This window comes from Phycodurus eques, chromosome 10 (genome assembly GCF_024500275.1).
Source record: "Phycodurus eques isolate BA_2022a chromosome 10, UOR_Pequ_1.1, whole genome shotgun sequence".
Lineage (NCBI taxonomy): Eukaryota > Metazoa > Chordata > Actinopteri > Syngnathiformes > Syngnathidae > Phycodurus > Phycodurus eques.
In genome coordinates, this window is record NC_084534.1 from 28,737,396 (window position 1) to 28,754,719 (window position 17,324).

The 17,324-nt window shown below is 47.1% G+C and overlaps 1 protein-coding gene across 1 annotated transcript in view; it reads right to left on the reverse strand.

The window, feature by feature from the left end:
• The window catches only part of fer1l4 (fer-1 like family member 4), a 28,956-nt gene extending 13,881 nt beyond the window's left edge, over positions 1 to 15,075 (reverse strand). The window contains exons 1-27 of the mRNA XM_061688481.1: positions 14,748 to 15,075; positions 13,491 to 13,546; positions 13,057 to 13,145; positions 12,045 to 12,144; positions 11,864 to 11,955; positions 10,925 to 10,969; positions 10,649 to 10,840; positions 10,254 to 10,314; positions 9,504 to 9,635; positions 8,611 to 8,673; positions 8,448 to 8,532; positions 8,221 to 8,386; positions 7,260 to 7,440; positions 7,005 to 7,191; positions 6,847 to 6,926; positions 6,608 to 6,724; positions 6,439 to 6,511; positions 5,234 to 5,328; positions 4,999 to 5,107; positions 4,688 to 4,916; positions 3,307 to 3,439; positions 3,122 to 3,222; positions 2,943 to 3,030; positions 2,263 to 2,379; positions 1,998 to 2,150; positions 1,048 to 1,252; positions 302 to 426 (exon numbers count right to left, since the gene is read on the reverse strand). Coding sequence (XP_061544465.1) covers positions 302 to 426; positions 1,048 to 1,252; positions 1,998 to 2,150; positions 2,263 to 2,379; positions 2,943 to 3,030; positions 3,122 to 3,222; positions 3,307 to 3,439; positions 4,688 to 4,916; positions 4,999 to 5,107; positions 5,234 to 5,328; positions 6,439 to 6,511; positions 6,608 to 6,724; positions 6,847 to 6,926; positions 7,005 to 7,191; positions 7,260 to 7,440; positions 8,221 to 8,386; positions 8,448 to 8,532; positions 8,611 to 8,673; positions 9,504 to 9,635; positions 10,254 to 10,314; positions 10,649 to 10,840; positions 10,925 to 10,969; positions 11,864 to 11,955; positions 12,045 to 12,144; positions 13,057 to 13,145; positions 13,491 to 13,546; positions 14,748 to 14,826 — 3,153 coding nt within the window. The 5' untranslated portion in view covers positions 14,827 to 15,075. The remainder of the gene's footprint in view (positions 1 to 301; positions 427 to 1,047; positions 1,253 to 1,997; positions 2,151 to 2,262; positions 2,380 to 2,942; positions 3,031 to 3,121; positions 3,223 to 3,306; positions 3,440 to 4,687; positions 4,917 to 4,998; positions 5,108 to 5,233; positions 5,329 to 6,438; positions 6,512 to 6,607; positions 6,725 to 6,846; positions 6,927 to 7,004; positions 7,192 to 7,259; positions 7,441 to 8,220; positions 8,387 to 8,447; positions 8,533 to 8,610; positions 8,674 to 9,503; positions 9,636 to 10,253; positions 10,315 to 10,648; positions 10,841 to 10,924; positions 10,970 to 11,863; positions 11,956 to 12,044; positions 12,145 to 13,056; positions 13,146 to 13,490; positions 13,547 to 14,747) is intronic.
• Positions 15,076 to 17,324: the final 2,249 nt, after the last annotated feature.

Sequence of the window (17,324 nt, forward strand, 5' to 3'; positions counted from 1 at the left end):
CTCTCCAATTTGACAGACGACTTAATGTGGTTTGCTGCAAATCGTATTTTGACCCTGTTCCTGTTTTAAGGTGACATGAATACTGTCATTTGGATCATTGCGTCATAGTATATGAGCGTATAGACAAGATACTTCCAAATTTTGGAAAGCTCTCACGATGACCTTTAATGTGACATACAGTATGTTTGCTGCAAATCCCTTTTTGGCCTGAATTGGAATTTCTGGGGGCAGCTCGCGTACCAAAGAACCGAGGCGGTCAATATCAAGCACTTGTGCCAGTTGCGGTGGTCGTCGCACTCACCTCGGTCACCTGACACTGCGTGGAGAAGAGCACCTTGGCGAAGGGATCCGATAGGCCGTCGTCATCGGCCGCCATTAAGCCGCGAGCTTCGTAGAGGTGACATCGCAGCTGGAAGTATCGACTGTCTGCGAACGCAACGCACGTCGGCTCGACGACTCGCGAAAACCGCCGCGAAGCAACCAAACATATTTCAATTGAAATCCCAGCAAACGTTCTTGGCATTAGCGTGATATCGAAACAAAGTGGAATTTTGAAAAAAATGGCAACTGCGATCGTGTAGGAATCCATTGAAACTATTTTGGATTCCAATAATATTGTGATTTAAAAAGAATGCTGCGACAATTTCTTTTAAATAATCAGTTGGTGTGACACATTTCCATGAAGCTATTTAAATTTATTTTAGACTTAAAAAAAATCAAGTGACACTTATATTTCCATTAAAAAGGTGATTGTTGTAACATTCAACGGTTGTTATATTTTGATTGTAGATTTTTTAAAGCTGTCAAATTGAAACAATAAATTAAAGCGTAACACCTTGTAAAAAAAATGACAACTTTTCATGAAACCTTTTTTTACGTTCATAAAAGTGTGGTATTTTTCAACATTCAACTTTCGTTTGCTCTTCATTTCGAATTTAAAAAAGAAACACTGTGCTATTTTTCAACATTTTCACTTTTTTCCTCAGCTTGTGGCAGCCAATGAAAAACCGCGTCCACCCCTGAACCGGAAGCCTTCGTTGGACTCACCCTGGCAACACAGGCCGACGGGCATCCTCCTCGTTGCCGTGGCGACCGGCGCCGCCGCCTCCTCCTCCTCCTCCCCCGACTCGTCGTAGACGGGCAGGAACTCGTCCGGTAGCGAGGTGACGGCCTCCTTGCTGTACTTGGCCTGGCCCAGCCACAAGTACACCTCCAGCTTGGCGAAGATCTCGCCGGTGGAGCCGCCCGGAGACTAAAAAGCACAAGATGTAGATCGTCTGTCGTACAGTCGACGACAAAAGATCGGGAGCGCTGGAGCCAATCCCGGGTATCGTCTGGCAGGGGGCGGGGCACACCCTGAACTGGTTGCCAGCCAATCGCAGGACATAGCAACATGAAATTTGGTACACATTTCTATCATACGTAGACCTACAAAAACGTCTCAAGACGGTAGCGCTTTAAAAGTCACAGGGAGTCGGCCATCTTGGCTTGAAGTGGATATTTTAAAGTTCAATTTGGCCGTTGCCAGGGCTCCTCCCAAAATGAACTGTCCAAGACTGTTTGGAAAGTTGAGCCCCCGAAGCCAGTTTTACGTAACAACGTGAAATTTGGATGACATGTCTGTCATAGGCCAGCACGGTGGACGACTGGTTCGCACATCTGCGGGCTAAGTTGATTGGAGACTCCAAATTGCCCGTAGGTGTGAAAGTGAGTGCGAACGCTTGCTGGTTTCTATGTGCCCTGCGATTGGCTGGCAACCGGTTCAGGGTGTACCCCGCCTCTTGAGCCGAAGATAGCTGGGATAGGTTCCAGCAGCCCGCGAGCCCAGTGAGGAGAAGCGGTAAAGAAGATGGATGGATGGATGGATGTTTGGAAAAGTCAGCCCCTGAAGCCAGTTTCATTTAGCTGCATGAAACGTTGGTCGGTCAGTCTCTCAAGAGGCGACCAACAACAAAGTCTCAGGAAGTCTGGAGGCAGCGAACGCTTTAGTGACAGACCTTCATGTAGAGCGTGGTGACCCGACCACAGTCCCGCCCCCTCTGGTCCTCTACCAATGAGAAGATGACGGAGCGGGCGGGGATCCTGACGTAGGCCAATCGTTTGCTGCCGCTCAGCAACCACAGGAAGGCGTCCGGGATGGTGTTCTGGGGCTGTTCGCGGGTGAGAGGACGTCAAAGCTCATTCAAAATACATTTGTATTATCTCTATTCATGTTACCATTAGATCACGGAGACCAAATTGGAGGTGACGATAACGTTGTACCTCTTTTGCCAAGTCTCGAAGTTTGCTCAGGAGTTTCTTAACGTCCGACGTTCGCTGTTTGAGCGTCCGCTTGGTTATCCTCTGCCTGGCCCTCGTGGCCCGCCGGGCCACCGTCACCTGGGCATCGTGCAACCACATTGGGAGAAATTTGCAGCTCATACACATGGAAACCAACGATGTCCCCCTTGCGATGTTTAATTACCGGACTCAAAATCATTGTGTATGGACAAAATAATTATACAGCAGATCTGGAAAGCTCGATGTACTTTGCTGCAAACAGATTTTTGGTCATTTTATTGGTCAAATTTGACACACACACACACACAAAATGAGTTTTTGTCATGACGTCATCACACTCTAAAACAAATATATATATATATATATATATATATATATATATTTGGACATTACATTCTAATTTATGACAATCTTTATAATCTAATGATAGATTTGGAAAGCTCTCATCGTGACCTTTGATTTAAGGTATGACTATGTACTTGATTGCAAACACATTATTGACCGTTTTACGAGTCAAATCAGAATGTCATTATATAAGGGTATATTAACAATCTCCTAATAGATCAGGAAAGCTCTCACCGTGACCTTTTATTTGAGGTATGACTCTATGTACTTTGCCGCGCACAGATTTTTGATCCCGTTGAAACAAATGAGCGCCTCACCAAATTTTTCTTAATGAAGTCTTTCCTGTGTGCGTCCAGGTTGTTTGGACGAAACTGAGCACGCCTGTCTGAGAACAGTCTGAACTGTCTTCGTGAAAACAATTGAAAAAGAACAAGAAGTGTGTGAGATGAAACACATTTTTGAAAACAACATCAACTCGCCACAGGCGGTTGCTGACTTGCAGGAAGTGATCAGCTCCAGCAGCACGTGCACCAGACGCTCCTTCACGTTGCTGCGAGGCCTCCGTCCGAGACGCTCCATCTCGTCCAGACCGATCTCCTGAAGTCATCCCAGATACCCGCCGTGCGTTACTCAAACGATCCAAGTGTCAACACCCAGTCGGGGCCACCCGTGTCATCTCACCAGCCTGTCTGCCATCTTGCTGAGCCAGTTCGCCTGGTACAGACGAAAGCTGTGGTCTTCAAATTGACTCCAGACAAACAAACACGGCTTGCGTTTCTCCGAGGGGGCCTGCAGCGGGACGCACTGGAACGACCTGGCCCACCGTTGGCACACGGGTGAGACACAAGCGACGGATGAGGGACACGTGGGTGAGATACAAGTGAGAAACAGATGACAAACAAGTGGCGCAAGTGAGATGCAACTCACACACAAGTGAGACAGACGAGGCAGGTGACACACAAGTAAAACACAGGAGACAAATAGCTGAGTGAGACACGGGCTGATAAATAGAACACAGGTGACTGGCGGCCGACACGCATGAGACACAGGTGAGAGATAGGTGTGACACAAGTGAGACAGGAGAGGCAGGTTGCACGGAGGGAGGGACACGTACAAGATGGCGCCTACCCGTGTGGACGCCTCGGTTACGCGAGTATTGGTTTTGTTTTTGTGTTTTTCGTTCGTCTTCGGAGACATTACGCGCCTCACTTCCACAAGGGGAGACTTGCTAACCATCAAGGAGGCTACTCCGCACTTTCTTTCACCAACGTTCGCAAATCCGCTGGTTTTTTTTCCCCCCCCCGAGTTGCTCACCGGAGCGGCGACCGCGGTCTTTGGCGCGTGGACACGGAGGCGACGCCACAGAGGGACGCGAGCCGGCGTCCGGGTGAAACTCCGCAAGAGAGGACACAGATTGGCGATCCCGTCGATCCACCTCGCGAATCGACGCTCCCTACCCAACAAAATGGACGAGCTTCATCTTCCGATAAAGACCGGTAAAGACTTCGGACGTTCCGCCGCCATGTGCTTAACGGAGACTTGGCTTTGTGAGGCTGTACCCGATGGCGCCGTCATGCTTCCCGGCGTCCATCTTCACCGGGCAGACCGCGACGTGGAATCATCGGGGCAACAAAAGGCGGCGGGATATGCTTCGATATCAACGGAAAATGGTGTACGGACGTCACGGAGCTCAGCGCACGCTGCAGCCCGCATTAGGTGACGAGCATGTTACACACAGGTGCGATACAAGTCAGAGACGGGTAACACGCAAGTGAGACACAGGTGACGAGTGGATTACACACACAGGTGAGACAAAGGTGACACATTAGTGAGATTGGAGTGACACACGGGTGGGACAGCTGAGATACAAGTGAGAAACGGGTGAGCACAGGTGAGAAAAGAAGTGAAACCTGAGTGAGATACAGGTGAGACAAGCCCACAGGTAAGCCTTGTTTCCATCAAGCAGCTCAGTTCGGTGCAGTTCGGTACACATTCTTTATGACCGCATGGAAAGGTGGCGACAGGCGACACACCAAGAGACAGACAGGAAGTAAGTCCTTACCTGTCGTACTCGGTGGGCTGCGGTCTCATGGGCGCGGACACGGAGCGGTTCTCAGGTTCCAGACTCAGCACCGCCTCTCTGTCCAGCTCCTCCTCAGACTCCAGAAGTCCTTGCACCTCCTCGCTGAGGTCCCCCCGGCTTTGCCTCAACTCTTCCCGGCTTTTTCTCAGCTCCTCCCGGCTTTGGCTCTTCTTGGAACTCCCGGCTTTCACTGCCTTACCGCGATTTCCTACCGGGAACGCCGCAATTGACAGTTGCGGGTGTTGTTGTTATTGCTGTTTGTTCTGTCATTACGCAGGTGTTCTTTTTACCGATGGACAGTTCAAAGGTCATGGGCCTGGTGCCGACAGATGAATCCATCATGGTGACCTCAAACAAAGATGCAAAGAGCAGAAAATCTTCTCTCTCGCCCAGGAAACCCTACGTAAAAAAAAAATCTGTTTAGATTTAACCTGTGTTGTGGTGTACCTCAGAGCTCTGTCCTCTGTCCCCTTTGATGTGCATTCTTTTAATGTTTGAAGCGAGGACATTTTGTCGGTCATTGACCTCAGGCAAAGGGCGAATCTCCTCCACGTCCACGGTCACCGCTTCTGGCACCTCCACTCCTGCCTCCTCGGATTCGGCGCCCAGTCGGGTGGAGGCTACGTGCAACAAATATAACGATTTTGAGCAGTTGGAAAGATCTTGCTTCTCACCAATTAGAGGCCGGAGAAGTGAAGAATAATTAGCTAAGAAAACCAAACCAAACGAGTCCCCTGAGCTCGTATTTTTGAAAGGGGGAAAAAAATCCAATGTGACGAGTAAAAACCTTGGAAAAAAATCTTTACAAAAATACAGGACAGTCGAAAACTTGCAAGAAAAAGGTTTTACTGTAACGACAATGAAGTCTTATTTTCTTCAAGAAACGTCACAATGTTACAACTAAGTCGCATTATGAAGAAAAAAGTAATCATTTTACAAAAATAAAGTATTTTTTATCAAGAAAAAGTTATAATGTTACAATAATAATTTTTTTGTTTTTTTTTAAGGAAAAGGTAATCTTATGATGACAAAGTCAGATTTATTTCAAGAGCAATGTTGGAATCTTATAAGAAAGCAAAAAGCAAGCAAAAACTTATAATGTTATTGGAATAAACATTTGTATTTGTTTCCTTAATTGTCCCATAGGGATAAATAAAGTTTTCTGAATCTGAATGTTAAAAAAAAAATCTTACCAAGATCTGTATCTTACAAACTCTAAATTTTACGAGATTACATTTTCTCCAGAAAAAAAGTCAAAATCTTCGGAGAATAAAATTGTTTGACAAAAAAGTTGTTCGTTGGAATAAAGGTTCTTTTTTTCCCCAAGTGTCATATAGTAACAGAATTAAAAAGCATCATCTTAAAAAAATAGAATAATATATAGAGATTTTTTTGTATAAAAACATTCCTTGTCTTACAAGAATGAAGTTGTATTTTTTTCAAGAAAAAAAGTGATGTCACATCAACAAATCATAATTTTTGGAGGGAATAAAAAAGCCAGTTGCATCCTTTTCAGTGACACGCAATGATTCCATGTTTGTATGTGCGCTCCAGAAGAAGGTCTTATATCTACTCGTATGTGGAAAGACAGAAAGACATTTTCGCGTTTTACCAATGATTCATTGGTAAAACGCGAAAATGTGACATTGGGTTTAGGGTCAGATGGTGACATTGGTGTTTACTTCCTACGATTGCTTTTGGACTTGTGTTGTATCAGCTGGCCAGCTCACCTTCCTTCTTCTTCTCCTTCTTGCTGCCTCGCTTCTTCCTCAGTCCCAACCTGCCTAGCGTTCCTTTCACCTTCTACAGAATCATACAAGACCAAGTCACAGCAGACTGACAAGACCAGGAGAGCATCCTGATGGATCACGTTGGATGCGACGTGACGGGTTCTACTACCATCGCTAACGGGGAGTCCATGGCGACGACTGACGGCGAAGAGTAAATCTCCACACAGAGCGCCAGAAGGATTCGACCACGGTAAAAGATTCCCTCTCCGAGGCCTTGGTTCAAAGCCTGAAAAAGACAACGAAAGGTAGTCCGGACGAGCTTCGAGCTAGTTTTGAGTGGTTGAGTCTGTTCTCAGGAATTTTGGAGACAAGAGAAGCATTCATTGAGGCGGTTTCGCAAGCGCTCACCTGGTGGACGTCTCCGAGGGTGGAGTTCCGAGGGGAACCGTATAGATTGACCCAACAAGGTCCAAAGGTGGGGTTAAAACCTGTGGACAGACACATTACTCCACTGAAGACTTCTTAAAGAGCACAAGGATGGCAATAGAGCCCTTTCCAGGTTGTACCATTCCTGGTGGAGTCGGAAATCTGCTGCAGGTCAAGGAAGTGCGTGGCAAGAGCGATGTCCCCCATCTTGGCGTCATCAAGGACCTGGACTCTGATTCGTTGGGCCAGAGGAGGAAACTGCTCGATGAAGGAGATCTCCTCGTTCCACACCGGACAGCTGGAGGCGCAAGCGACGGCTGTCTCCCCCTGAGAGGGAACGGTCCACTTTCAACCCGAGGTTCTGGACCCGAATGGCCTGTCTGGTGCTAGTGTACCTGCTGTCCAGCAAAGGTGACTTGGACGTAAGGATCAATGAAGACCGTTCGATCTGTGACTTTGGACATTTTGCCCATCAATCCCGCATCCATGGTGGGCAGGCCCTCTGCCTTGTAGACCCGCACCCGAAATCGAGCCCACGGACGCTCGGAGGGCATACCGCGAGGAAGCATCAGATTCCTGTCGGGAACACATCCAATCCAAACTTTCAGGGGAAAACTTCTCGTTTTACCACCAACCATCTGTCTCATAAACATGCTTCAATCAGAGGGCAGCAATCAGAAGGAATGTCTACGAGAAGCTTGTCTTTGAAGAAGCCCTCGAAATAACCAAAATGAGGCTAACATGGCGGCTTGGAGCCAAAAAGGCAAACCTTGTGTGTGTGTTGTTGTTTTTTTCAGGTATGCCTCCTTGAGACTTTTTGGGAGTCTACTCGTGATAAACATGCCAACCAAATTTCAAGATGCCAATTAAAACGGGCTGAATTTCTAAACTATTGTCTTGACAGGATGTCTGCAAATATGGCCAAAATGACCCAAAAATGGCTGCTTCAAAGCAAAATGGCAGACTTCCTGTGTCTTTTCAGGCATGGCCTCTGGGGAAGTTTTGCGGGTCTACTCATGAAAGAAATTGGAATTAAATTTCACGCAGCTAAATAAAACTGCCGTCGGGTGCTGATTTTTTTTTTTTTTAAATGTATTCTGATTGGACAAGTTTGACTTTGATGGACACCTGGAACTGGCCAAAATGACCCTAAAATGGCTGCTTTGAACCAAAATGGCAGACTCCCTGTGTCCTTTCAAGCATCCCTTCTTGATACTTTTTTGTGGGTGTACTCATGCTTGACATGTGCACCAGATTTCCAGTTGCTAAGTGAAACTGGCTTCAAGGGGTGAATTTCCCCCTCAAAATTCCAGGGGTCAGGCCTATAAATATTCAAAATAACGTATATGAACCGACTTGTCGATGTCGTCGTTGGCATTGGACGTGGCGGGCGGCAGGCTGGGGGCATTCAGAGCCTCGCCCTTCATCAGCACGCTGAGGGTGGACTTCACGTAGCCCTTGACCCCCGATCGGGTGTCGGCCGGGTCGGTGAGCGGTGCCCACTTCTGGTAGAAGCGGTGGTCTGCAAAGCAGTTCAGTGGTCATCCAGGTCCGTAGGGGGCGCCGTGGCCTTATAATGATACCTGGCTCGCGAAACACAGTGGCGATGTCGATCTTGAAGGTTCCCACGTGGCTCATCAGGAAGGCCAGAGTGCGGCGGTGGTACACCTACAAAGGCGGACAGTTTGAGGCAGTTTTGGTGGTCTGTCGCCATGGAAACAAACACGCGGTTAAGGTGGAACTGACCTTGATCTCGATGACCTCGTCAAAGAGGATCTCTGGAGTCTCGTGGAACTCAAACTGGAAGTTCTGGAACAGGAATTCAACACAAGCCCGACAATGTATCGTCCGCTAAGGGCTTTTGTTGCACTACAAAGTGTTTTGATGTCTTGGAAAACGTGTTTGAATGTTTTCTAGTGGGATTTAAAAGGTGTTTTATTGTCATGAATTTGTTTTATTGGCTTCTACTGTGGTGATCTATTGTGATCTAAGTGTTTTTTTTTCTTAAAATGTGTTTTATTCTCTTACGAGGTGTTTCAAGGTCTTCTACTGGGTTTTATCACCGAACAAGGTCTTCTATTGTCTGATAGGGTGTTTTATTGTCTCAAAATTGTTACCAATGTCTTCTACTGCGGCGCTTTATTGCCTAATAATGTCTTTTACTGTCTTCTACTATGGGCTTTTATCGTCTCAAAGTGTGTTTTATTGTCTTAAAATGTGTTTTAATATCTTCAACTGTTGGACTTCATTGTTTTATAAGGTATTTTATTGTCTTAAAGTGTGTTCTATTGATATTTTGTCTCATAGGTGTTTCATGGTCTTGTACTGGGTTTTATTGCACAACAAGGTATTCTATTGTCAAATAAGGTGTTGTATTGTCTCAAAATGTTTTGTCTTCTACTGCAGTGTTTTATTGTCTTAAAATGTGTTTCATTGTCTTCAACTGTGAGGTTGTATTGTTTTATGGGGTGCTTTATTGTGTTCTATTGTCTTCTACTGTGAGGTTTTATTGTCTTTTATGGTGTTTTATTGTCTCAAAATGTCTTTTACTTCAGTGTTTTATTGTCTTAAACTGTGTTCTATTGTCTTCTACTGTGTGGTTTTATTGTCTGTCTTGGTGTGCGGTTGTCTTTGTGTACTTCGTTGTAGAAGGGACAGTTGGTGGACTTTTGCGTGGCCGTGTGTTTCTTCTGCTCTCCCACTCGGACGAACACGGCCGGGTTGATGTTGACGCCCGCCAGTTTCTGAGCTTCCAGGATGTTGACGTTCACCTGCAATTAGCCAATCAGATACGTTCACTGCTGCAGACGCTGCGCCCAAGTTTCCTGGAACTCTCCAAAGCACGATCCGAGCAGGTTCTTCTTTCATCCCTGTCGTATGTAGAGCTTGAGTACCTATCGGAACTAATTTCAAACGATAGTACGTGCCTGAAGGTTCTTGGACCACTCCACAAGTTTGTACTACCACCTCGAGCAGGGTCTTCTTTTGCCCTGATAAATTACTTAGGAACCCAATAGTTCACATTGAAAGGTTCCTGGACTTTTACAGATACTGTACTATTTCCATAGTAGGGTCTGATTTCAGCTCTGATTAATTATCTTAGAACTAAATTCAGACAAAGGTTGTAGCCCAAAGATTCCTGAACCTCTCAAAAGGACGACCCCTTGAGCAGGGTCTTCTTTTAGGCTCGATAAATTGCCCAGGAACTAAATTCAGTCAAGGTTCCTGGACCTTTCAAACGTACTCCTGCCCTTGCAGGTTCTTCTTTTCGGCAACAATAAATTCCCCTGGAACTTCTTTTGGCCCCATTTAATTACCAAAAGAATTCAAACCTGGACCTCTGAAAAGAATTCCCTCCCGTAGCTTGTTGTTATTTGTGGCGTTCTTACCTGGAAACTTTGAACTTTGGGTGTGGCTGCAGCGACATGCCTGGACAGCGGTCTGGAACGACTACACGCACACACACAAATACACGAATAGAGTACTTTTGCTCATCTATCTATGCCAGCAATGTATAGTGACAGGCAGAACAATTCAAAGTTCTTCCACTTGATGGCAGAAGATACACAAGAACCCTGTGTATCCACGTGAAAAAAAGAAAATCAATGAATTAAAAATAGGGACAAACAGTCAAATACACAAATATAAAATGAGAACACTCCCAAGGAGAATTAAAGTGAGCTATGAACTTGGTCACCAAATGAATGAGACGCGTAAGTCAGGGTACCACTGTGCGAGTTTACTGTTACTGGTCAATGAGGACTCCTGTATCCGGTGACCAGACCTCATCAAAGGCGTGAAGACGATGTCGGACGCCTCCAAGTCCAGCAGGTCGTCTTGGTCATCGTCGTCGTCGTCGTAGTCGTCGTAGCCGTCGTCGTCGTCGTCGTCGTCGCCCTGCGCCTGGATGAGGCTGCGTCCCAGATGCCGAGCCTCCCTCTCCAGTTGCCTCTCGGGACGACTCAACGTCTGAGGGCTTGGGGCACACGACGATGTTTTTGTCCACACGGTGAAGCGACAAGCACGCGCTCGTGTGACTGTGACGTGATGTCACTCTCACCTCTCGTCTTCTTCAAAGGCTTCGTTCCGGAAGCCCAGCGATGATCTGAACAGCGCAAATCAAAACATCTTAAAAACACACACAGGCCAAAAAAATCCCGTCCGTATGACTCTTCTGATCGAGGACAACTAACTAACTAACTAAATAGCTGACAAAAGAATGAGTGAAACAACTGACAAACTAACAAAGCAACTCAACAAATACAGTAAATAACAAACTCAAACATAGTTACTGAACAACTAATTAGCTAACCAATTAATCAATCAACAAAGTAACTAACAAACACACCAACCAAGAAACTAGCCAACAAATTAACCCTAATCATAAACATAGCCAACTAACTAGCCAACCAACGAACAAGTTAATACGCTTGGTGGAAGTAAAAAAAGAATCCGTCAAGATGTTTGCGTTAAAGCAGTGATGTCAAACTCCCTTTTTGTCACGGGCCACAATGTCGTAATGGCTTCCCTTGGTGGGCCGTTGTGACTGTGAAATAAATATAAATATAAATGCATCATCACCTCATCATATTATTGCATACGGCAGTCACAAAAACACTGACGGATAAGTGGTTTTGAAATATGAAGTCAAGGACAACTATTTGCTCAACTATTGTTCGGTTATTTTTAAAAGGTGCTTTGGTTACCAAAAAAATAATCATGCCTTCAATCTCTCAAGGTTAATGAAAGGGAAGACACACGATTTGCTTTTGCGAGCCACATAAAATGACGTGTCGGGCCGCATCTGGCCCCTGGGCCTTGAGTTTGGCACCTGTTCATTAACGTGTCACTTGTTCAAAGATGACGCTTTGGCATGAGTAGGGCAGTGCAACCGGCACGTAAGCCAAATGCCAAGGAAATCGGAATTCGGCCTAGCAACAAGTGACCTCACACGTGTCCGTCCAATCAGAGCCATTCTGTCTTCCAATTGCCTTCTTACTCGTCATCCTCGACTCGGATGAAGTCCTGCCCGTCCCAGCCTCCTGCGGCGCCCTCGACCGGATGGTAGCGCACGTCCAACTCCACGTAGATCTACACACCACGGACGACAACATTACCACAGACACACACACACGCACACACAAACACCTATTCTCACGCACGCACGCACACACACTCACGTCAGTCAGGAGAAGGTTGTCATCGGTGAGTGGTTCCCGTAGCAACAGCCTCCCTGCTGTAACGATGTGCTGGAGGCCCACAACCAGCTTGCCCAGCAGTCTACAAGGACACACATGCCCGCGTGCACACAGGCACACAAACACACACACGCATACATAAACACGCACATGTGCACACATGCGCGCACACACACACACACACAGTGTGAACAGTGTTGAGTGTGTTACCGGCCTAAATCCCGCATGAACAAAACATCTAATTCCCAAACAAAGTAAACAACTAACTAATGAAACAATGAACAAAACAATGATTCAACAAGAATCTAACCAAACAGTGACTAAAAAAACCAACTCACTCAAGAGATGAATCAACAACTAATATCAAATAAAAACAACCAGTGAGTCAACACAACTAACGAAATAAATCAATAAATAAATAAGGAAACAGCAAAGTAACTAATCAACCATACAACAAATTGATTTACAGACTAAAAGACTCACAAATTAACTCACTGACTGACTTACTAACGGATAAAAGAACTGACAAAAGAAACAAGCACCAACGCACCAATCAATCCATCATCTAAACAGCTAACAAACAAATCGACTAACAAACCATTCAAACTAATTAACTAATCCAACAATTAACTATTGAACTCGCTGACAAACTAACTGAACATTCAATCATTCATTTCCCATCTGCTTCTCCTCACGCGGGTCACTGGCGTGCCGGAGCCTATCCCAGCTGTCTTCGGGCGAGAGGCGTGCTACACCCGGAACCGGTCGCCGGCCAATCGCAGGGCACGTCGAGACAAACAACCATTCGCACCTACGGCCAGTTTAGAGTCTTCAATCAAGCTGGCACGCAAGTTTTTGGGATGTGGGAGGGAAAGCGCGCGCGGGCCCGCAACCTCACAACTGACGTGCTAACCGGTCGCTCAACCTGCCGCCACTAACTGAACAACAAACTAAATAACGAGTTACTGACATGATCTTGTCGTGTGTGTGTTACCTGTTGGAGAAGACTTTACTGAAGTTGTAAACTGCGATGGTCAACACTTCATGTCGGATCACTTTACCATAGTGAGGCCAGCGGAAAGACTGCACACACACACACGCACGCGCACGCGCACGCACACACACTTGGTCACGCCAGGAGTGCTAACTTGTAAAATGATTCAAATGATTATTTTTTTTTTAACACAGCAGGGCAGGAGAAGTGACGACATCTCATTATCTAATTGCGGGATTGCGTGTCACTGGGTTTACGTGGATACATTCCAGACGCAATACGGTTACATTCTGGATAAATCTGCCGTTTCCCATCAGTCCCGTGAAAACAGTTTCAATCAGAAGCCGACAAAGAACTGCGACAACACTTCTTGAAATCACACGCACACAACACGACACGACGTCATCACTCATCGGCGCTCTGATCGGACCGACCTCGTTGAAGACGGCCACGCCCTCGCTGTGCACCACCCTGGTCTTCTGGGTGAATCCTGGAGGATGGCCCCCCCCCCAAAAAAACAAGTTACCATAGCAACAGCAAAAACTGTACCACAACAATGAAGTCATAGTATTGCAAGAAAAAAAAAGAATCAAGTCATGGATTTAAAGGGAAAAAAAAATTTCTCAAGAGGAAAAAGTTTTATTTTTAAAAAAAACATTTGTAAAATATATGTTGTTGTGAAAAACAGTCTGATATCAACAATAATGTCATAATCATACAAGAATAGAGTCATTGTGTTCCATGATAAAAAAGATCTAATCCTACAGCAGTCAACATTTTGGAGAAAATCGTCATCATTTTAAAACCACAAGGTTTTTGTTTGACTTTTTCTTTTAGAAAAGTCAATCTGAGAATAAAAATAGATACATACATAAAGAAATAACCATCTATTTTGTCCATCCATCCATTTTCTGAGCCGCTTCTCTTCACAAGGTTCGCGGGCGTGCTGGCGCCTATCCCATCTATCATCGGGCAGGAGGCGGGGTACACCCTGAACCGGTCGCCGGCCAATCGCAGGGCACATACAAACAAACAAGCATTCGCACTCACATTCACACCTACGGGCAATTTAGACACGTCAATCAACCTAGCATGCATGTTTTTGGGATGTGGGAGGAAACCGGAGAGCCCGGAGAAAAGCCACGCAGGCACGGGGAGAACCTGCAAACTCCACACAGGCGGGGCCGGGATTTGAACCCCGGTCCTCAGAACTGTGAGCCAGATGCGCGAACCGGTCGATAGAAAAATAGGATGTATCCGAAAATTGAATTAGTGCCTTCACAAACCATGTTGCAAATCATCAAACTTCATTTGGAACACAAAACAGTCAAACATTTTGGCATTAAAAGTGTGCAAAATATCCATTTAGAACTTGTTTGTTCTGAGAAACAATTATGAATGATAACAACATCAGATTGATTGATTTTCACAGGGAAATTCAGTGGGCCACGTCTTTACCGTTACTGGTCAAATCATATGGAAATGACCCATATTTATTTACAATGAGGCCAATTATCCACTTGAAAATTGCAGTACGGTACACAAAATAAACATCAAACCAATCTTGAATGCGAAATGTCAACTTTCACATGAGTTATCAAACTTTTTTTTGTCTTTTTTTTTTTTGGCGTGTGCCTTTTCTGCCATCTCTCGCTGGCCTTTTTTCCTTTTCCCCCAGGCCGCCGACTAACCTCTGAAGCAGAGCTCCACTCTGCGTTGGGATCCTCCCGGCAGGTTGGAGACCTTCCTCACGGTCACGCTGACGGACATGACGAAGACGAGCGAGCCCCCCGAGAAGATAATCCCGTCTATATGTCTGCAGGTGCCAACATCAGCCCACACAGATTCGGGACCAGCTGGAGTTTGCGCGTTTGGGCGCGTGTCGCTTTGGGCTGGTCCCGTCCGACGTCGTGTTTGACCAGGCAAAGAGACTCGACTGGCTTAACTAGTTTCCTCCTTTGACTACGCACACGCGCGTGCAGTACAAACAAGACGTCCAAAGTGCAACGCGATCGGAGATGTCACTTAACTTCGGAGTCAAAACAACCAATTTGAGAGCATTTCAACGCATTTTCCAAGACCCACAGCAGGCACGTGCACAGATGTTTTGGAGGCAGGTGCTCAAGACAAAAAAAGAGCACCCATTTTTTTTATACAATTCAGAAAAAAACATTCGGATAGATCTAACTGATGTATTTCTTTCTGTTAACACAATCAACGCAGTCAATAAAAAAAACTATTAACAAGGGAGGTGACAATTAAAAAACTTTTTACGTTTTTCAACAAAAAAAGTCTTTGTTTTGGGGGGGGGGGGGGGGTTTGTGACTCTCTCAAGAGTAGTCATGTTTTTCCTGGGGATAAACGAAAAATAACTTATTTTTTAGTACTACTTTAGTAAGTACTTTTATTTAAAAAAAAATGTGGGCTCTAGGGACGTGGAATGTCACCTCTGTGGCAGGGAAGGAGCCCGAGCTGGTGAGCGAGGTCGAGAAGTTCCGACTAGATATAGTCGGACTCGCCTCCACGCACGGTTTGGGCTCTGGTACCGGTCCTCTCGAGAGGGGTCGGACTCTCTTCCACTCTGGAGTTGCCCACGGTGAGAGGCGCCGAGCAGGTGCGGGTATATTTATTGCCCCCCGGCTCGGCGCCCGTACGTTGGGGTTCATCCCGGTGGACGAGAGGGTAGCCTCCCTCCGCCTTCGGGTCGGGGGACGGGTCCTGACTGTTGTTTGTTCCCATGCACCAAACAGCAGTTCAGAGTACCCACCCTTTTTGGAGTCCTTGGAGGGGGTGCTGGAGAGCGCTCCCACTGGGGACTCCATCGTTCTGCTGGGGGCCTTCAATGCTCACGTGGGCAATGACCGTGAGACCTGGAAGGGCGTGATTGGGAGGAATGGCCCCCCCCCGATCACAACCCGAGCGGTGTTCTGTTATTGGACATCTGTGCTCGTCACGGATTGTCCATTACGAACACCATGTTCAAGCATAAGGGTGTCCACACGTGCACTTGGCACCGGGACACCCTTGGTCCCAGTTCGATGATCGACTTTGTGGTCGTGTCATCGGACTTGCGGCCGGATGTCTCGGACACTCGGGTGAAGAGAGGGGCGGAGCTGTCAACCGATCACCACCTGGTGGTGAGTTGGCTCCGACGGTGGGGGAAGATGCCGGTCTGACCTGGCGGGCCCAAACGTATTGTGAGGGTCCGCTGGGAACGTCTGGCGGAATCCCCTGTCAGAAGGAGTTTCAACTCCCACCTCCGACAGAACTTCACCCGCCTCTCGAGGACATTGGGGGGACATCGACTCTGAGTGGACCACGTTCTGCGCCTCCATTGCCGAGACGGCCGACCGGAGCTAAGCCGTAAGGTAGTCGGTGCCTGTCGTGGCGCCGATCCCCGAACCCGTCGGTGGACACCAGCGGTGAGGGATCCCGTCAAGCTGAAGAAGGAGTCCTGTCGGGCCTTTTTGGCCTGCGAGACTCCTGAGGCAGCTGATGGGTACTGGCTGGCCAAGCGGAATGCGGCTTTGGCGGTCGCTGAGGCAAAAATCCGGGCGTGGGAGGAGTTCGGTGAGGCCACGGAAAAAGACTTCCGGACGGCTTCGAGGAAATTCTGGTCCACCATCCGGCGTCTCAGGAGGGGGAAGCAGTGCACCATCAACACTGTGTGTAGTAGGGATGGGGCGCTGCTGACCTCGACTCGGGACGTTGTGAATCGGTGAGGAGAATACTTCGAAGACCTCCTAAATTTCCACCGACACGCCTTCCCATGAGGGAGCAGAGTCTGGGTTCTCTTTGGCGGGCTCTCCTATCTCTGGGGTTGAGGTCACCGAGGTGGTTAAAAAGCTCCTCGGCGGCAAGAACCCGGGGGTGGCTGAGTATTTCGCCCAGAGTTCCTAAAGGCTCTGGATGTTGTGGGCCTGTCCTGGTTGACACAGCCTCTGCAACATCGCGTGGACATCGGGGACGGTGCCTCTGGATTGGCAGCCTGGGATGGTGGTCCCGCTTTTTAAAAAGGGGGATCACACTCCTCAGCTTTCCCGGTAAGGTCTATTCAGGGGTGCTGGAGAGGAGGGTCCGCCTGGAAGTCAAATCTCAGATTCAGGAGGAGCAGTGTGGTTTTCGTCCAGGCCGTGGACTACCCTCTCTGGGTCGGGGATGAGATTCTGCCCCAAGTGGAGGACTTCAAGTATCTTGGGGTCTTGTTCACGAGTGAGGGAACCAGGTTTGAAACCAGGTTTAATCTTTCAAGCCGGAGTTAGAGTTTC